The sequence below is a fragment of the Panthera tigris genome, chromosome A1 (genome assembly GCF_018350195.1).
Source record: "Panthera tigris isolate Pti1 chromosome A1, P.tigris_Pti1_mat1.1, whole genome shotgun sequence".
Lineage (NCBI taxonomy): Eukaryota > Metazoa > Chordata > Mammalia > Carnivora > Felidae > Panthera > Panthera tigris.
Genome location: NC_056660.1, coordinates 195,711,917 through 195,733,494, shown reverse-complemented (window position 1 = coordinate 195,733,494; position 21,578 = coordinate 195,711,917). Strand labels below are relative to the sequence as shown.

The 21,578-nt window shown below is 41.2% G+C and overlaps 1 protein-coding gene across 6 annotated transcripts in view; it reads left to right on the top strand.

Annotated features, from left to right (window-relative positions):
* The first annotated feature begins 427 nt into the window (after positions 1-427).
* Positions 428-21,578, top strand: part of SLC26A2 (solute carrier family 26 member 2) — a 31,234-nt gene continuing 10,083 nt past the window's right edge. For 2 of the 6 annotated variants that reach the window (XR_006220710.1, XR_006220707.1), the window contains exon 1: positions 12,674-12,757. Coding sequence is in view for 3 of the 6 variants with exons in the window: in XM_015542583.2 (XP_015398069.1) it covers positions 12,053-12,757; positions 14,236-15,756 (2,226 nt within the window). In the remaining 3 variants the exon portion in view is untranslated. The other 4 variants (XM_015542583.2, XM_007093377.3, XR_006220711.1 and 1 more) reach the window with 4 other exon arrangements.

The window sequence follows — 21,578 nt, the reverse complement described above, 5'->3', positions numbered from 1 at the left end:
CAGTGGAGAGTAGGTTACACTAATGGTAAAGCCCCTAACTTTCCAGCTGACCTTTCCCCATTTAGGATCTTCATTCCACATCTACAAAGGGAGAGTGGGAGGGGACAGGGTCCCAAGGGATCAGTGATAAAGACCTTCCAGCTCGAAAAGGCAGAACACTTAACCGCTCTAGACCGAAAGCTTCCGGGTCTCTCCGGACACCTTTTCCTTGCTACGCTTTCAGGGTTCAGGTGCAAAACCGCTGATAATTCCTCACAGCCCCCAGCGGAGAAGGAACCTCCCGAAGAACCAGGGACTCGCGGCCCTGCCGGGCAGCCAATCGTGAGGAGGAAAACAGCCAGGGGGCGGCACCCCCGCGGTCCGGGCCGCGTCATTGGCTGGCGGCCGCGTCGCTCGCCCGCGGGGCCACGTGACTGCTACCGTCCGGGCCGTCGTACTGGCCGGGTCTTCCGCACCTCTCCGCCGGTGCTTCCAGGCCGCTCTCCGCGGTCCCGCCCGGTGGGGCCCCGCCTTCCTCGGGGGCCGGGCGATGGGCGGGGAAGGGGACGGGCCGGTTAAAGGGAGGCCGGCCCGGGACCGGGCTACCTCTGCCGGCGCTGCTGTGTCCCCTCAGCCTCGCCACGGCGCAGGACGTGCCGCGGGGCCTCGTCGCACGGGGAGGCCAGGGACCTAGAGGTGAGAAGAGGGGAGGGGACGCAAGAAGGGGGAACCGGGCGGTGCCGGCCTCCACGCGGTCAGCGGGCCCCTCTTAGGGTCGTTCTGGCCTGTGCCGGAGACGTGGTGGCAGGAAGCCCGGACCAACGGTCGACGTGGGCGTCGTGGCCAGGCCGTTGTAGGTGGGTGTGCGTCAGGGTTGTACCCTCGGTCCGCAGACCCGGAGCAGGGTGAAAGCCCCCGTCTCTCGCTGCGGCGATTCCGACCCCACTCCTCGGCCTCAGGGCTACCCACCTTCCACTCCACATCACGCGGATGCCCCGCACCTCGTAGATAGCCGTGCTGCTTTTGTGTTGGAGCCCTCGTCTAGGCGTCTCAAACTCGGAAAACTGGGAGAAAGACCTAGGAGATAGGAGCCGCCGCCACCACCCAGCGTCCCACCCTCGGACAGATGGGGAACCAGGCTTGGACACGGGAGAGGACCTCATTATCTTGGTTTAAAAAAATTTTTTTTTTAACATTTATTTATTTTTGAGACAGAGAGAGACAGAGCACGAACGGGGGGGGGTCAGAGAGAGAGGGAGACACAGAATCTGAAACGGGCTCCAGGCTCTGAGCAGTCAGCACAGAGCCCGACGCGGGGCTCGAACTCACGGACCGCGAGATCGTGACCTGAGCCACCCAGGCGCCCCTATCTTGGTTTTTAAAACCACACATCTGGTTAAGTACAAATCAGGGACTGTACTTCGAGACTCATAGACTAAGTTGTAATCTTTCACTGGATAGTTGGGAACACTGAAAGGACACAGAGAGGGAGGGCCAGGTCCTCTCCTGAATTTATACAGCATGTCATTCGCAGAGCTGGGACTTGTACCCACCTCTCCAAACTCATAGAATATAAGGCTGAGTCCTTTTTTTTTTTTTTTTTTTTTTTTTTTTTGCACGGATTGGGGACCACCTGAGTTGGGAGCATTCAGGACTTAAACTTTCTGGCACCCATTCTAGTACCTTTTTTTCCGCCCCCCTCCTTTTCTCTAGGGCTCTTTATGTCAAATCTGGAACCAGTGTGATATCCAGTATTGGGTTAAGCAGAAGTTCTTTGTTTTTGAAAATCAAGAGAGAAAAGGAAAGCCAAACCTACTGGAAGACAGGAGCCCATTTTTTTCCCCCGTCAAGAATCTCGAAGGACAGACTAGTAACTGTCGTTTATTGAACAAATGCTATGTGCCAGGCACTGTGCTGGGTACTTGTGCTACCTTTACAACAGCCCTGCAAGTTAGATAATGTTATCCCCATTTTACAGGTGAGAAAATGATGCTGAGTAAAAGGAAGTTTTTCACCCGTGCCATACAGTTGTTGAATAGTGTGGCTGGGATCTGAATAGAGATCTGTTCAACTCCAGGACATATCCAGTGATTCTCCTAGTAGGGCCCTTACCTCACTGGCTCCGAGTCTCCAGGGATTCAGTCTTGGATCTCATCCCTGGATTTGCCTGAGAAACCGCACTTGAATATCACTGAACTATAATATGCTGCCTCCCAGGGGTAGATCTAGAGATAACACATTCAGGGCTGGGGAGAGGTCCAGATTGGATTCACGAGGGGTGAGGATTTTGATCATTGACTTCGCTTTTAGTGAGCATAGACCCCCCCCCAAGCAGATGCTTGCCACACTGAAATTTCATGACATAAACTTCGTTATGGCGCATGGAGGCGGAGAGAGAGAGAGAGGCCACTCCTTTTTCTTTACTACATAGCTGTTCAACTGTCATTTCTCCATTCACTCAACAAATATTTGTTAAGCACTTATTAGGTGCTAGCATGGTTCAAGACCCTGGAGATAACAGCTGTGAACCAAAGAGCAAATTACTGCACTGATGAGAAAGACAATTAACCAAAAGTTAAATAAATAAATAAATAAATAAATAAATAAATAAAAGTATGAGATGGTAAGAAGGGCCATGGAGAAAAATAAAGCAAAGTAAGGGGGGCAGGAGTACAGGGCAGGGATGAGGGAGGGAGGCGTGGTGGCGGCAGTGATGCTGTATTATGTGTTGTGTCTGGGAAGGAACTGCCTAGGGTAGTATTTGAGCGGAAACCTAAAAGAAGCAAGAGGGAAAGCTATGAACACAGCCCCGAGCACCATTCTAGTTAGAGGGCCAGCAAAAGGAGACGGAGGTAGGAACAACCTGCTTGGCCTGTTTGACTCTCCGCTGGGATCTGAATTATTATTCTGGCCAAAGTACAGTTACAGAGATAAATTTTACATTGTTGCTCCTGACAGAAAAAAAGAAAATGAAAACGTTACCAGTGCACGTGTGTAATGTGAAAGATAAAATTGATTTCATTCTTAATCCTCTGCCAAACCTGCTTCAATAATGTTGTGCCAACAGCTTCAAGAGTTTTGCCACCTTCACTGATTAAAATTAATAAGACTCAGAACTATGAGTTGAGCACTTGGCCGCAAAATGGCAATTTGAACTAGCCCCGAAGACTTCTTAGCAAGGAAACAAATCTGGGGGGTCAGGTGGTATTTTGGAAAGAGAGGGAACCTTGGAAATTGGAAAACGAGGGTTGAGACTTTGGTCCTACTAGTTGAGGCAGTGACTACAACTTTGGTTTTTCTCATATTGGAGGAGAGGACTCATAATCTGTTCTCGGATCTGTTGAGGAGGCAAGTGGGAGGTGTATATGAAATCTTTTTGAAAGCTGTGACTTACTCTTCAAGGAACTATTATTTGATCGTGGTTTTACATGACGTTATTTTCCTCTTTGGTATTTTAGTTTTTTGTCTTACATTGATTGGGCTTTATACCAGAAACAATACGTCATAGTGGCGTTTGAGGTGGGCCTTAAAGGATTAGGAAAAGGACCAAGATAGATGGAGATAGAAAGGAAAGGCATTCCAGACTGAGTGAACAACATGAGGAAAGGCCCAGAGGAACCAGGGATGCTTAATATTTTCCTAGATTGGTGACTAGAACACCAGAGCATGGAAGGAAGCAAAAGAAAGGCAGGTTCAGCTCGTTCAGAGAGAGAAGCCTGTGCTAAACTTTGTAGACCGTATGCAGGAGGAGGTGGGGTGCCATTGCAGATTTTCGAAGAGTGATCCAAATGGTTCGATCTCTTGTTAATGAATGCTTCTTTTGAAAAAGAGGCAACACAGCATGGTGGTTAAAAAAAAAAACGACGGGTTCAGTTAGGTGTTTAAGGCTGAAGTACGTCTGGGGACAAAACTCCAAAGCAACCAACCGGTGTGGATGGAGAGGTGCAAAAGTGCAGACGTAGCAAAACGTTGACAATTGGTGAATTGTGAAATTGTTTAATAGGTGAACTGTGAATATACCAGTGCTGCACGTATCATTCTTTCAACTTTTCTGAAGGTTTGAGAAGTTTCAAAAGAAGCAGTCGAGAGACAGAGTGCGTGTGAATCACACAGGCTTTGCTTCCCGTCACAGTTCCACTACTTGCCAGCAGTGTGAGTACAGGAAAATGATTCCCAACCGCACAGTCCACACCTGTTACAGCCTAGTTGTAACTGAGATTTTTCCGTGTAAGTGAAGAGAGAGAGTCTTTTGGTAGGTGACTTGTTCACATTAATATGAGGTGAACGTTAAGACTTCAAGTTTCCCACAAACTTTAGATCTCGGTTATTTTATGGAGTCGCGATTTATTTTCCCTTCTCTGTTTTCTTTTGGATTGTTTCGTATTATTTTCTGTGATTCCATTTTATCTCCTCTGTTGGTTTATTAGCCATAGCTCTGTGATTAATGGAGTTGTATTAGGGTTTATAGTATGCATCCTTAATTTATCACACTCTACCTTCGCCATTATTATACCATTTTGTGTATAAGAGCCTTTTAATACTCTGCTTCCTCTCCTCCTGGTTTTATGTTCAAATATATATTAAACATGTAAAATAGATCACTTTAACCGTTTTCAGTTTGCAGTTCAGTGCATTAGGTACGATTCACTGTGTTGTGCAACTGTCACGACTTTTATTTTTAAAACTTAAGGGGCGCCTGGGTGGCTCAGTCAGTTGAGTGTCCAACTCTTGATTTCGGCTCAAGTCATTTATCTCCCGATTTGTGAGTTCGAGCCCCTTGCCAGGCTCTGCGCTGATGGTGCGGAGCCTGCTCAGGATTCTCTCTCTCTCCCTCTCTCTCTCTCTCTCTGCCTGTGCACTTTTTCTCTCTCTTAAAATAAACTTTAAAAAAAAAAACAAAAAAACTCGGGACACCTGGGCGGCTCAGTAGGTGTTCTTCAGCTCAGGTCGTGATCTCAAGGTTCCTGAGTTTGAGCCCCGCATTCGACTGCACACCGACAGTGCGGAGCCTGCTTGGGATTCTCTCTCCCTCTCTCTCTGCCCCTCCCCCGTGTGTGCTCTCTTTTTTAAAATAAATGAATAAACTTAAAAAAAAAAAAAACAACAAAACTTGAAACAGAAACTGTAACCATTAAGCGATAACTCCTTCCCTGCAGTCCCTGGTAATTTCTAATCTATTTTCTGTCTCTCTAAATTTGCCTGTTATAGATACTTTATGTAAGTGGGATTATATAGTATTTGTCCTTTTGTGACTGGCTTCATAGTGGTTTCAGAGTTCATCCATGATGTATGTGACGAGTATCAGAACTTCATTTATTTTAAAGGCTAGATAATATTCCATCTTATGGCTGATATCACACTTTGTTTATCCATTCGTCTGTTGATGCACACTTAGGTTGTTTCCACTTTTTGGCTGTTGTGAGTCAATGCTGTTATGAACAGTAGCATACAAGTATTTGAGTCCCTGGTTTTAATTTTTGGGGTGTATATATCTAGGAATGGAATTGCTGGGTCACATAAGGATTCTCTAACAGAGGAAACTACCAAACTGTTTTCCTCAAAAGATACACCATTTTACATTTCCACCAGCAGGGTACCAATTACCTTTCAGAGAAACAAAAATTAGGTTTTAAAAGTAAATTTAGTTCTTTTTGAAATCTTTTTGTTAAAATAACTTTTTAAAATAAAAACCAACTGGGGAGCCTGGGTGGCTTGGTCAGTTAAGCATCCCACTTCAGCTCAGGTCATGATCTCACGGTTTGTAGGTTTGAGCCCCACATCGGGCTCTGTACTGACAGCTCAGAGCCTGGAGCCTGCTTCAGATTCTGTGTCTCCCTCTCTCTCTGCCCCTCCCCCCCCCCTTGTGCACATGCTCTTGCTCGCTCTCTCAAAAATAAATAAACATTAAAATAATAATAATAAAAACCAATCCACCCATTAACAAACAACTTATTAGGTGCCTTCTGTGTGCCAGATTTTATGCTAGGTATTGTGAGAATACACAAAAAGTAGAAAACATCTCTTTGAACAATTCTTAATCTAGTTGGGAAGATAAAGCATCTCCCCAACAAATGTTCATTGAACATCTAAACAATGGGAGTTCAGAGAAAAAATGAGGTACCATTTATGTGCTAGTATGTTCCTTTATGTGCAATATGTTCCTCCTCTCCCCATTTATTTTTCCAGTTTTGGCTTCTCTCTTGGGCCTGATACCCCCATTTCCAGTTGCTCACTGGACATCCTCATGTGGACATCTAATAGAAATTTCAAACCTGTGAAACCTAAAGTCAAACTTTTTGTTGTCTCCTATCTTTTCGTTTCCTCCTCTGTGTTCCTATACATCATTCTTCCTTGTGCGTGTCACACCTCACGATCTGTCTTGGATTTGTCCATCTCCTTTAGTGTCTCCGGTCTTGTTCTACCACTGAAATGTCAAGCCTCTCCCATCCCTGCCCTGCCTTGGAGTTTATGCCTTTGTCAGCCATAGCTTACAGGATGAAATCTAGGCTTCTTGGGATCAAATACGAAACCAGTCTTTCACTCTAGTCTTGACCTCCTGCAGCTTCACCCTAGGAATTGGCATTCTAGGTGACTTTTTCCTGGGTCTTGGATTAAACTGTGACCTTTTACTTGCCTGAGTTTCCTTTCCTTTCTTGCTTACAACTTGTTCACATTGGCCCACAGCTCATCCTCCACTCTCAGAATACGCCAAACCTCTGTTAATGGCATGTAGAGTGTTATAGCTTATCTGTTTATAATTGTCTTAGTCCTTTGATTGTTGGTAGAAACTGGGTTTCTTATTCATTTTAGCAAGAACTTACTGATCTATTATGTGCTAAGTATTGTTCTTGTACTGTGGATATGAGAAAGACTATAAATAATAGTATTTTTAATGTATAAATACATTATATAATTTCAAAAGTCCCTGTGAAAGTGCTATGAAGAAATAAAGCCAGGTAAGGATTTAGAGAATCATGGAGTGGAGTATTATTTTATTTGGAATGGCCAAGGAATGTCTCTCTAAGGGGATGATACACTGACTGAGCCCTGAAGGATGAGAAAAAGCCTGCAAAGATCTGGGAGTGATTATTACAGGCAAAGAGAACTTGAGCAAGTGCAAAGACCTTAGAAAGGGAATCAACTTGGCATGTTCCAGAACAGCAAGAAGGCCCGTAGGAAATGAGGGTAGAGAGGTAGGCAGGGTTCAGGTATTGTAGGCCATTAGAGTAGCCCAGATAAGATGTGATGGTGGAGGGGAGTGAAAAGTGATTAGGTTCAGGTACTTGGGACAGTAGGGAGCAGGTGGATATCATATTTGAGGTAGCACAGACAGGACTTACTGACGGATGATATATACGATTAGTAGGTTAGAGGAAAGAAAGATTGACCCCTTGGTTTTGGGTCTAGATTCTGAGGCAGTGTGTCTAGCACAGTGGTTAGCTTATGATGCTTAGAAGGGGCACCTGGGTGGCTCAGTCGGTGAAGTGTCCGACTTCGGCTCAGGTCATGATTTCACGGTTTGTGGGTTCGAGCCCTGTGTCGGGCTCTGTGCTGACAGCTTGGAGCCTGGAGCCTGCTTCGGATTCTGTGTCTCCTTCTCTCTCTGCTTCTCTCTCTCTCTCTCTCTCTCTCTCTCTCTCTCTCTCTCTCTCAAAAATAAGCATTAAAAACAGTAAAAATTAAAAAGAAAAAGATTGTCCTCTGAAAAGGCACTTCAGTTTCACAAATTACAGAACTGTTATACATGCATTGTTAGTTAAAAGTATGTGCTGTAATTACCAACAGCAGACATTGGTTTGCTTCTATCCAAATCTTCAAAAAGAAGTTGGCTGACTGCTATCAGGCTCATACAGAAAGGATGTAACCTCTCTTCTAGTCCAGTGCTCTAGCCTCTCAGTAATTCACACGGGAATTGTGTCAATGCTGCCTGTCTGCCACCTGGATCACACCGCTTTCTAGGTGTCACAGCTGCATGTGTGCAGCTAAAGAATAAAGTGAAGAAATGTCGTTCCTTTTTGTGTTACTCAAACTACCATTGTACTTTAATGTATGCATAGGTAAATGCACTGTTCAGCGTTTTGTTTTTTTCTTCCCCTGTGATTCCTGCAAGGTAATGTGGAAGGTTCAAGTATTTTCCTCTTGAACCTTTCCTTTTCTCACTCTAGATTATCAATGTTAAAGGGAGAAACTGGCCCAGATGATACGGTACACTTGTGTTTTATTGAACTTCATGGAAAGTATAGTTTGTATTCCAGCCTCCTTAAAATGGAAGTCTGGCTGTAGGCTCTATTCCAAGGATAAACACTGTCATGTCTTAATTTCCATGAAGCAATTGATGAATACTATAATTGAAAGCAGTAACTGGCTTAAGGAAGTGAGAGGATTTTTGTGCGAAAAGGGGTATTTGAAAAATATGTACCAAAGGAGATATTTCCACTTGAAAACAAATATTGCTTTGCATTCTACTTTTCCTGTACTTGAGTTATTTGCTTAGCAAATATTTTAGCTCCTATTTTGGAAAGCATATACCTGGACATGTTGGGGGATACAAAGATGAATTAGACTGGAGCTTGCTCTCAAGGAGCTTACTGTGTGTGAAGGTCACACCTACCATTTAGTGTAAGATAATTTTTAATGTAGTTTTATGTTGCTTTGTGTTTTAAAATCTGTGTGAAAAAGGAAAAAAAAATAGTGTTGAGAGTTTTAGGAGGTGAGTAGAATAGATAAAGGAGACTATGCGTGGCTTTTGGATTCAGACTGATGGCTGTGTCAGTTCTACTTCTAGGACTGTTTGTGAATGAATACCTAAGTTTTTGAGAGTTCGAGGTGGAAAAGGGCCACGGCCAAGAGTATAGTAAAAGGAGAGTTGGGTACACATTTGTAGGTATCAGTCCAGGTCATTTGGGGTAGCAGGTAGGTGAAACTGGGATGTGTCGAGCAGCTGAATTCTAAAGTGTTTGGAACTATCTGAGGTTAGAGAAAGCTAATTAGATAGGTGATAGGAATAGTGCCTTGCTCAAAAAGAGCTATACTTAGAGTCCTAAAATCTGGATTTTATTAGCTGACTCAGTCACTTACAAGCTAAATAAATTACTGCATTGGACAAGTCCTTTCACTTTTATAATCTATCTATATTTAAAGTGGGTTTCTTATAGATAGCATATAGTTGGGTCTTAATTTTTAATCTAATCTGACACTGGCTACCTTTTCATTGGCACGTTTAGAACATTCACATTTGACGTGATTATTTTTATGTTTGTTTTAAACTCTACATCCTGCCAGCTATTTTCAGTGTGTTCCATCTACTTTTGGTCTCCTTTCCCCCCCCTCTTTTTTTGTTTTCTTTTGGGTTGAGAATTTTTTACGATCTCATTTTATCTCCACAGTTAACTCACCGTTTATGCCTTTCAAAAAATTTAGTGGTTCCTCTTGGGTTTACAAATACATCGTTAATCAGAGCCTACCCTCAAATAATAATGAATCACTTCACATCTAGTTTAAGACTTTACAATTCCCAATTACCCATTTTTTTGTGCTATTTTTATAAATATTATTTTGCGTATGCTATAAACAAAATACATTCCTACCGTTGCTTAGATGTTTACCTTTTAGAGCAGTTTAAGATATTTTAAATTAAAACATGGATTTGACTTGATTTTCATTTGTTCCATTCCTTGACTTTATTTCTTTGTTGTGTTTTGTGTAGCCCTAGTTTCTGTCTGGTATATATGTATACATGGTAGTGCTGGTCTGCTGGATATTCTTAGTGTTTGAGAAAGTCTTTGTTTCTCCTTCATCTTCTAAAAGATATTTTCTCTAGGTATAGAATTCTGGGTTGACAGCTATTTTTCTGTGATAAAGGTATTACGCAGTCACCTTCTGATGTTTCTAATAAGTCCACTGTAATTTTTGTCTTTATTCCTCTGTATGTAATGTGTGTTTTTAATTTGGCCATTTTTAGGCTGTTATCTTTGTTTTCAGCAGCTTGAATATGATATGTGTAGGTGTGGGATTTTGTTTGGTTTTTCTTTCTATATTTGTCGTTTTTGGTATTCTCTGAGATTCTTGGATCTATACTTTGGTGTCTGTCTTTAATTTGGGAAAATTCTTGGCCATTATGTCTTCAAATATTTCTTCTGTCCATTCTTTGTCCTCTCCTTTTGGGATTCCAAGTACACATGAGTTAGATTGTTTACTATCTTCCATAGCTCTTGGATGTTCTCTTACATTGTTGTTACTGATTAAAAAAAAAAAAAAATCTGTTTTTCTCTTTTTTTTTAAATTTGGGTAATTTCTATTGACCTATCCTCAATTTCATGGATTCTTTCTTTGGCTCTGTCGAGTCTGTTGATGATCCTGTCAGAGGCATTCTTCATCTCTATTACTGTGTTTTTTCACTTTTAGTATTTCAATTCAATTATTTCTTATAGTTTCCATCACTCTTGTACTTTCTAGTATTAATTTTTATCTTTTTCCTTCCCGGATAGCAGCCGTGTAGGGCAAGATTTGGATTTTCTTAGTTTTTTTCTTATGCCTCTTTTGCATATCTTAGGTTTGGAAAAGCCCTTTGACCCAGGAATCACCAAGAGCTGTTCCAAAATAAAAGGACCTAAGAAATGTACTCAAACTAGGTTGACCTGAGTAGGAAGTAAGAAGAGAGTTACAGACCAGTTGCATTGAGGAATGAAGGCCTGCTGTGTGTATCCACCAATCTGATTGACTTGCTCAGGGTAAGTTGTGATCTAAATATGTTCTTTTCTTCTTTTTCTACTTAATGAGAGCATCAAGTAACTATTATTTTACTCTTGTTCATTGGGAGGATCAGCTATAGCCCCTTCATCCAAACAAAATTAATGTGGATTACTTTGCAAGGGTGTATTTTTCTGTCAATTCCAAAACAGGAAACTTTCTGACTTCTGTCTAGTATATTTTGTCTCTGTTTGGCCACAGTCATAAAGTGTGTATTCATTTGTTCTTTGATCCATTCAAACATTTTGTAAGCCTACTATCTCGGAATTACTATACACCTATTGGTGATTACAATGATGAACAAGATATCCTTTCCTCCAAGAGCTGGAGAGACTCTTAGTTAACTAACACAAGAGTATTACTAGTACTATAATGAAAGTGAAAAATACTATGGGATATAGAAGTATAGTGATTCACTTGGGCTAGGGGATTGGTCGGTGCTTTGTAGAAAGGGTAGTGTTGGGGCGCCTGGGTGGCGCAGTCGGTTAAGCGTCCGACTTCAGCCAGGTCACGATCTCGCGGTCCGTGAGTTCGAGCCCCGCGTCAGGCTCTGGGCTGATGGCTCGGAGCCTGGAGCCTGTTTCCGATTCTGTGTCTCCCTCTCTCTCTGCCCCTCCCCCGTTCATGCTCTGTCTCTCTCTGTCCCAAAAATAAATAAAAAAACGTTGAAAAAAAAATTTAAAAAAAAAAAGAAAGGGTAGTGTTGTTTAACTGGGTATAAAAATGATTAGAATCTTGATGGGCAGAGAGGTTGATGGCCATTCTAAGCTAAGCAAACAGCTAACACAAAGACACTGACTTGTGAAGTATCTAGTAAACAGTTTATGGTGTATTCAAAAAGAAAAAAAAAAGACCATCTTCTTTGCTTCAGGGACTTGCAGGTAGCAGCAAAGTTTTGAGACTAGATCCTGTTTTGCAGTATACCTGGGAGTGAAAAACCTGGAAAGAAGATAGTGATAGTAGGAGACAGGCCACCCTGATACCTTTTCTGGAGGAAAAAACTGCAGGGGGAGCCAGGCAGAGATGGGGAAGAATCCTTGATGGTTTTTACTTTGCGGAAGCCCTATACCCAATCAATTATTTGCTCTGACTTGGCTATTTTTGGTCTGTATTTTGTGTTTGTTTTTGTTTTCCCTGATCAAGACATATGAGGCTCAACTAACTAAAGAAAGTGAATATAAGATACCTACCCCCGAACTGAACTCGTCTTCACTCTCATGGATGACAAGTAGGACTGTTAAAATGTGTGAGCACTGAGAATTACTTAACCAGTTAATCCCGGTTTTTTCTTTGGGGTAGGAGGCTGAAGCATCTATCTCCAGAAATGTCTTTGGAAAGTAAAGAGCAACATGATCTGTCACTCACTGACTTATCTGAAGGAAATGACCAACACGGCCCTCTGTGTAACATCCCTCCGGAGCCTGCCAATGAATCAAGTACCGACTTCAAGCAGTTTGAAGCCAATGATCAATGCACACCTTATCGTAGGATCCATATGGAGCCTCAAGAGAAATCAAATACTAACTTCAAGAAATTTGTCATTAAAAAATTGCGGAGGACTTGCCAGTGCAGTCCAACCAAAGCCAAAAATGTGATTTTTGGTTTCCTTCCTGTTTTGCGATGGCTCCCAAAGTATGATCTGAAGAAAAACATTTTAGGGGATGTGATGTCTGGCTTGATTGTGGGCATCTTATTAGTACCCCAATCCATCGCTTATTCCCTCTTGGCTGGCCAAGAACCTATCTATGGTCTGTACACCTCTTTTTTTGCCAGCATCATTTATTTCCTATTGGGTACCTCCCGTCACATCTCTGTGGGCATTTTTGGAATATTGTGCCTTATGATTGGTGAGGTAGTTGACCGAGAACTACACAAAGCCGGCTATGACACTGCCCATACTGCTCCTTCTTTAGGGATGGTTTCAAATGGGAGCACATTATTAAACCAGACATCAGACTGGATATGTGACAGAAGTTGCTATGCAATTGCAGTTGGCAGCACTGTGACCTTTATGGCTGGAGTTTATCAGGTAAGAAACAATGGAACGGGTGGTTGCTTCTGCCAAAAGAATTCACCATACATGAAATCTCAGATCTGTAAGGGATCTCAGAGATCATAGTAGTTAAAGCTGTCATTTACTGAATGCTTAGGATATGTGAGGGATAGAGCCAAAATTCAGACCATAGTTTGACTCCACATGGAAGATAAGGCTGCTTCTCTTTCCTCAACCTTAGGCTGCCTCTGAACCAGTGAATTTCAGTCAGCCAGATTGTAATTATTTGGTTGCAAAATGTAGACCAGAAAGGGACCTCAGATCACCTAGTACAACTCCTTAATTTTACATGTTGAGAAACACTGGGTTTTCTTGAGATTGTGTGTGGTTCCTTATTGGCAGAGTCAGCACTAACAAGCAGGAGGAGGGTAACAGGATGAGGGTTGGCAGAGGGAGGAGTGCAGGAGATTTCAAACTATAGATGCCCCCCCCCCCGCCACCAACCCCACTTTAGAATCGTTGCTCTAGTAAGTGACTCTCACTAAAGACAGCACTTTCCGTGGACTGCTAGGGAACAAGTTGAGAACCACTATTTCATATGATTAGCCAGAAGAAAGGATTACAAATTAAATTCTCCTTGGGTCTCCCATAGAATCCGCAAACCTACCATTGTCATCACACCCCTGTCTTTTAGCATCTGGGAGTCGATGCCAGCATTAAACCTCTTCTCCATAGGTATCTGGTTCCAATATGGGAAAGGGAAGAGTAGCTCACTTAGTTTGGTGCCTGGGAAAGAGGAAGAGAAGGGGCTGCTGTGCAGAGTGGTGCTCTTCAGGGTCCAGTTTTGCTTTTTTGTTATTATGTCTCACCAAGAATGAGGAAGGGCTCAGGGAAATTCTGAGGAATTATTGGGAAGAGGAAAAAAATAAAGAAGTAAAAATGTATCTTTGACGATGCAGAATTAATATGGGAAGCAGTTTGGCATAAGCACACACACACTGAATGAGAATAGTTTCTCAGCGTGAGGTTAAAGACTGTTCTATAATTTAAATGTGATTCTATTTTGATGTGAATCAAAATTTTTTTATTAATTAAAACTTTACTTTTATGGTAACGATTTATAATTTAATGGAAATACATGCCCTTGTCATTAGAAGAATTTTTCCAATTTGAGTTTTTGTAATTTGTAATTTTTTGTGGAAATTGTTTTCTTGAGGTCTGAACTTTATTCACATTTCAGAAACATTGTACAAGAAGGTAGGAATCCTAAGTTCTTGTCTTATCCAGGCTGAGGAACAGTGGGACTTTGGACCAGTTGCTTAACCCTCTGAGTGTCAGTAAAATGAACCCTCTCTTTGTAAAATGAGAGGGTTGATGTATGATTGTGTTTTTTTCTACCTCTGACATTTTGTGATGCTCTGATGTATGTCTCCATGCAAGGCAGTGCCAGGATATTAGAGGATTTAGAAGCTCTTTTCCATTTATATTTAACACTTGTATATCCTTCCTTCCAGGTAGCGATGGGCTTCTTTCAAGTGGGCTTTGTTTCTGTCTACCTCTCAGATGCCTTGCTGAGTGGATTTGTCACTGGTGCCTCCTTCACTATTCTTACATCTCAGGCCAAGTACCTCCTTGGGCTCAGCCTTCCTCGGAGTAATGGTGTGGGCTCGCTCATCACTACTTGGATACATATCTTCAGAAACATCCATAGGACCAATATCTGTGATCTCATCACCAGCCTTTTGTGCCTTTTGGTTCTTTTGCCAACCAAAGAACTCAATGAGCACTTCAAGTCCAAGCTTAAGGCACCAATTCCTACCGAACTCATTGTCGTCGTGGCAGCCACATTAGCTTCTCATTTTGGGAAACTCCACGAGAAATACAATAGCAGTATTGCTGGACATATTCCCACGGGGTTTATGCCACCCAAAGCACCGGACTGGAACTTAATTCCCAGTTTGGCTGTAGACGCAATAGCTATTTCTATCATTGGTTTTGCTATCACTGTATCACTTTCTGAGATGTTTGCCAAGAAACATGGCTACACAGTCAGAGCTAATCAGGAAATGTATGCCATTGGCTTTTGCAATATCATCCCTTCCTTCTTCCACTGCTTTACTACTAGCGCGGCTCTTGCGAAGACTTTGGTTAAAGAATCAACAGGCTGCCAAACTCAGCTTTCTGCTGTGGTGACAGCTTTGGTTCTTTTGTTGGTCCTCCTGGTAATTGCTCCTTTATTCTATTCTCTTCAGAAAAGTGTCCTTGGTGTGATCACTATTGTAAATCTCCGGGGAGCCCTACGTAAATTTAAGGATCTACCCAAAATGTGGAAGGTTAGCAGAATGGATACAGTTATCTGGTTTGTCACTATGCTGTCCTCTGCACTGATAAGTACTGAAATAGGCCTGCTTATTGGGGTTTGTTTTTCTATGTTTTGTGTCATTCTCCGCACACAGAAGCCAAAGATTTCATTGCTTGGCTGGGTGGAAGAGTCCGAAATCTTTGAATCCATGTCTGCTTATAAGAATCTTCAGACAAAGCCAGGCGTCAAGATATTCCGTTTTGTAGCCCCTCTCTACTACATAAACAAAGAATGTTTTAAATCTGCTTTATACAAAAAAACTCTCAACCCAGTCTTAGTAAAGGCAGCTCAGAAGAAGGCTGCCAAGACAAAGATCACAAAGGAGACAGTGATTTTCAGTGGAATCCAGGATGAAGTTTCACTGCAACTTTCTCATGATCCTTTGGATCTCCATACCATAGTAATTGACTGCAGTGCAATACAGTTTTTAGATACAGCAGGGATCCACACCCTGAAAGAAGTTCGTAGAGATTATGAAGCCATTGGCATCCAGGTTCTGCTGGCTCAGTGCAATCCCTCTGTGAGGGATTCCCTGGCCTGCGGAGAGTATTGCAAAAAGGAAGAAGAAAACCTTCTCTTTTATAGTGTCTATGAAGCGATGGCTTTTGCAGAAGAATATCAGAATCAGAAAGGAGTATGTATTCCCAATGGTCTAAGTCCTTCCAGTGATTGAGAAAGTAGATGGAAAGAATACTTATGTCTAGCCAGTAGGTTGGTTTGAAGTGTGTAACACTTTCCAGTTCCACAGCAGAAAATGTTGCACACTTGAAATTTTAACCTGATGATTAGGTATTATTCCTTTGAAGCTGATGGCCTTTGTAGATATCTACACATATGCAGCAGAGTAGAGCTTATAGTCAACCAGAATCAAAAAGAAGAAAATACCATGGTTTCAAGCTTTCTTGCAGATATGAGGTATTCTTGGAATTAAATGTCTATTGAATTGAACTGTAAAGTGACCCCCAAACTTAATTACCATCGTGTGTTTTAGAAGATTCGCATTTGGATTCTTCCTTCTCCAGGAAGTAAAGCTGTCATTGACATTCTGAGAAGTGCTGGAGCCTGCTTGATATGGCTCTTTGGAGAGGGAGTAGAAAGGAGGCAGGGAAACAGTGTTGTGCCTGCTCTTATACCAGCAGGTCGGGAGACTTCTGGAGCACCAGGTTCGTTCTTACTTGTGTTTCTCCGTTCCCAGTCTTTACTCCCTAGACAGCAGTAAGATCTCTGGCTTTTAATACGAGAGCGCCATTCCTTGCCTTAAGGCAAGGAACCACGGGCACTATCTTATTAGGAGCTGGATGGCTGGGCAGGCTTGTGAAATCCTACCAGCCAGCCTCATATTACTTACAGCATTCTCTGTAATACACTTGATGTTTTTATTCATGCCTTTTTGTTTAGGGTAAGTGGATAAGCAAAGGGCTCTTGCTCATAATCAGCCAAAATAATAGGAATCTGCCCTGTCTCTTCTGTGACCTCAATCAATCCCTGTTTCTGAGTATTTCTCTACCATTAAGCTCTGGTGTAGCTTTCATTCATCCATTGTTTCCCATGGAATCTGTCTTACACTGTTGTGGATTACCAGCAACTAGCTTGCCAGGTAGAAGGCAGAATGCCGACTCCACAAGTCTAGAAGGCGTTTTTAATGAGCTTGAGGCAAACTGTTGGATGGATTGCAAAAAGGAATGATTGACAGTTTCCCTTAGGAATTTGTATACTTAGCAGTGAATTTTTTTCCCCTTCCCTTGGCATTTTAGTGAGGGTCCACTGCGGATTGACAGTCTTTCTCAAGTAGGAGGTACTGTTCATCTTTACTCTGCAAGAATATTTTATTGTAACCAATGGAAAAGAATGCATGGAAGTGATAGCGTGCTTCCAGAAGAACATCAATAATTAATTGGTGGATGTTTTAGTGAAAACAAAGCTAATGCTCACTGTCAGGCACCCTATTGATGTCCAGTAAATATGGATGACAGTGACAGCTTTTAACTCTTTGGGCCACCTAAAGCTGTTATGCAAGAGGATTTAGAAACATCCCAGATTCTGTGGGTGTATTATTTATGACAGCTGGCCACAGGTTGTGGCTCTAGGAAGAGTTCCTTTTGAAAAGCAAGAATGTCTGGCATTGAAAGCTTATTGTCCTATATGTGGACCTTGATAGACAAGAAAAAATACGGGTTTTCCAAAGTTAGGATGAGGAGACTAATTTAGAGGACGTTAAAACATTTAGCTACAGTATTTAAAGCAAGAAAAATAATTGCAAAAACGCAAATCATTTTTTAACCTGCACTACATTCTAAACAATTTAAATGTGAGACCCAAACCCTATGGGTAGGGCATCTATTAGAGTGGGACACTTTAAAACATATTTAGCTTTCTTTTGGGCTCCATAAATTTCAAGTATTGCTTTTCTATTGGTGGAGCTCTGTCCATCTATTTGCATGGAAAATGCCTTTCAGTTGTTAAAACAAAGCAGTTTCTCAGTAAAAAGTTGGATTTCTGTCTTTGAGGTGATTGATTTCATGATTAAATATAATAGTACTAAATTTTGACATCCTTTTAGAACTTTAGTCTAGAATTTCAGAAATGTTAACTACCGTTTGTATTCGTGGGGTTTTTTGGTTTGCTTTCAGCCAATATTTGCCCTTTCTACCCAGTTTTAGGGATAGAAATAGTAAAATTCCAGTGTCTTGGTTGGTTATTTGTTTTTAATCCCTGTTCTCCCTCCCTCAAGGCAGGTTTGAATCCCGACCATTATAGATGTCTAATGTCATGTGAGAGAGTAAATAAGTACATGTTCAAGACGACCCTGTCTGTAATTTAGCAAACACTAGCACAGCAAAGAAAAGTGTCCACGGAATTTGGAGAATCCCTTAGGAGTAACAGGGTCTGATTTTTACCTGGCATTTCTGTCCACATGTGGATATAAACAATTAATGGAGCTGTATGCAATTAGCAAATTCTCGAATTGTATTCTGGTTTGTTCCTCTCCTACCCAAACAAACAAACAAAGAGATTCTGCTTTTGGTAGCTACTTACAAAAACACTTAAGATTTCACTAGAATTTATAGCTCCATCCTCTGCTTTGGTTGAGGTCCACCTATACTTACACATTATTGATTGCTAGTGTTTAAAAAAAATCAAATCCGAAACCAAAATCTAGTTCACCAACAAAACTATTGTTTTCATTTTCTTTCTTGCTCAAGGGCTTAGACCTTGAGTTCAATAACTGATACTTTACATACTTTATTGATACAAAAATATCTTGCATACCTTAAACTTTAGAGTCTAAATGAAGTGTTTTCTCATTGCTTATTGACAAATGTATGAAATTCTAAATATCTTAAAATGGTCATGTAATTGAAACGGAATGTGTACATTCTTGATAGTAAAAACTGGAAGGGGGGAGTATGCTAAAAACAGAAAGAGTAAGGATAACTGTCAAGAGGAGTGAAGGGAATACACCATCGAAAAAAGACGATCTCTGACCAAATGGGGGAGAAAGGAGAGGGACTCAGTTGAATGGAGTCCAATCCCTGGTTGGTCCTGACCTTGGGAGATCAGGATTAGGAGCCACACCTTAGTTTTGACAGCAAGGTCGGAACTGGGTTCTGTTACAAGAAAGGGAGGGTAGATTCACCAAAGCAGAAAGAGCTGAGGAGCATGTGGTACCCTAGGGCTGGGGCAAAGGCCCAGTGGACCTGCTCTGGAGCACTAGACTGAGTGACTATAGCCTCTGATGGTGGTAGAAGTGACAGATGTCTAGTTGACAAGTTTTGTTTAATAGGACCAAAGGAAAACAAATTTTGATAGTCTGACTTAGCTGTTAAACAGTAGTAGTCATTGAAGCCAAAATTTGTTGGTAAATTTACAGTATGGTACATGGTAATCTTTAAACATGTATCAAGAAGTTAGATGAGTTCATTAGACTAGTCTAATGCTAATGAAAATGTTTTAACCAGAACAATAATTCTCTGTAAGGGGATTTTTCTTAGCAGTTGGTCACTGAAGAATGCATTGTGTGGCTTTTAGCCCTGATCTTAATATGAAACTGAGAAAAACACCATGAATTTCTTGGGAACTTAAATTAGTCTAGAAGTTACAATGATAAATTTGAGCTTTGTGATGCTTGTTATTGTTCTTAAGGATTGTTTTCCTTTGTATATTGCTACAGATGAGCTATAGGGTTTTGTTTTGTTTTTTCAGCAATGTAGATAATATCTCAGTACTTACTGAGGATCCGTGCTGGAGTCTAGGGTCCTGCACCAAGTACTAGAACTATGGTACTAAATCTCGCAGATGGGCTATAATGGTCACCCTCCTAGGATAACACCCAGGACACTTGGAGGGGTTTATGGAGGGGCTAAGCTGAGCCTGGACTGAGGTCTGAGCAGAAGACCGGCAACTGAGGCAAACAAGGAGGCATGAACACTCCTGGTCTATTCAGGGAATGATTCCAGTGACATGGTAAAAATCCCATGAATAGGATTTAGACTTCGTTTAGTTTTTCTGTTCTTTGATGTTTTTCATTTTTTGCATCTGTTTTCTTTCTCTATTTTAGTGATGCCTTAATTTGAAGCTGGGTTTAAAAAACTGCAAAGAAGAGGAAACCAGATCTAGAAAGCTTTTAGCCTTTGAACTAATTTGGCTTTTTTTCCTTTTGTACTAAGATTTTATTAGATAATCATGATTGGAATCATCAGGTGCTAATAACAAGAATGAAAATTATAATGGAACAGGCCCAAATAATAAGCCTACTGGTTTGTTATCACAGCCTATGATTAAAGTAAAACACTGTTGAAATATTGTAAGTTAAAGGTACATTTTAGTTTTTAAAAAACAAACATTAGTAACTTTAGGGATGGAGAATTTAGATGTGGGAGTAGGAGAAGATTTATTTTTATAAGGTAATTTTTATCCTGACAAGGACTATTTTTGAAAAGTGTTTTGCACCTAAAATTTTTAAGTGAACATATTCAATACAGTTGGGAAAGTTAAATAAGCAATATACTAAATAGTGAATTTTTTTGATATGAATTTTATTTTTCTCTTAATGACACAAGATAAGGAGATCCTGAATTATGAAAACTAGAATAATGAAGGACACCAAATGCGTTCATTGGAGTACAATGTTTGCAAGTCTGCACTGGAGCATTGTACCTTTTTTGGACTTGAATTATAGCTCTTAAAAAGGCCAAATACTTACAATGTAATTAATATAATCTAATCCAATATAAACAAAATACCAATGGCAAAATTTCTAACTGAAGGTTTTTTAGTTGGCAAATAGACAAGCAGACTTAGCCAGAAAGGATTTTTAACTGCAGCTTTAATGGACTTATTTTACGGGGCATGTGGGTAGCTCAGTCAGTTAAGCTCTGACTTTTGATTTCGGCTCAGGTCATGATCTCATGGTTTGTGGGATCGAGCCCTGCATTGGGCTCTGCACTGACAGCACAGAGCCTGCTTGGGATTCTCTCTCTCTCTTCCTCTCTCTCTGCCCCTGCCCCCACTCACAATCTTTCTGTCTCTCAAATAAACTTAGAAAAAATTTTTTTACATTAACTTATTTTAGGGAAGTTCACACCCCCTTTTCACCATCTCCCATCCCCCCGTCCCTCACCCCTAAAATAATAAGATGCTAGGAATCGAAAAGCTCTTGCCTTTTCCATTCAAATCAGTTGGGGAATTAGTATTTGAATTCTGATGCTACCATGATTTCTCAAAAATTAGTGGGAACAAATCAATCTATATACAACGCTACCTTTTTTTGTCTCCTTTGCAATGTTATATACAAATCAAGACAATATCAGGGTGACAGGTGAATGAACGTAAATTCTCAGTTTTGTCTATTCCCTAAAAAAGTATACTGCCCTTTTTTTCCCCAATTGTTCAAGGCTAATGACTTTTGGGAACATGTTTTATACCACATATATCTGTTTTTAATTAAAGCAAGTGCCTTGATGCCATTCTATATAAATCATGCTTAACCCTCTATGGGATGAGAATGAGTTGATGGATTGCAGTCTATTGCAGGAGAGGGGGGCGGGTAGTTGGTTAATAGCAGATGTTTTTCTTCTGGAAGGATATGTTCATGTTGTTTATTATGTAAGATCCTGTACGTGTTGAGATCTAGAGGTGTCATTTCATTCTGCTAATAAATTGTTAATGCTAATAAAATATTACTCTGTGTCTAAATTATTTAACTGCTTCACTAAGAAATACATTTAGGTCACCAGTGATCTTTAAAATACCATCTCTTTACATTTGGAGAGGGATCCATCCGGTCATTAATTTTTCCCAACTATGACAAGAGGATCTGTCCTTACAGAAAGCCATAATGCATAAAGAAACCCAGTTCTTTTGTCTTTGCTTTGTGATCCTGAGTGAGTACATTAACCCTTTGGGGACTCAATTTTTTCATCAGTGAAGAGGGGAGGAGCACTAGATTGCTTGAGGAACCTTCTTCCAGTTCTCATGTTGCCTGACGACTACTAC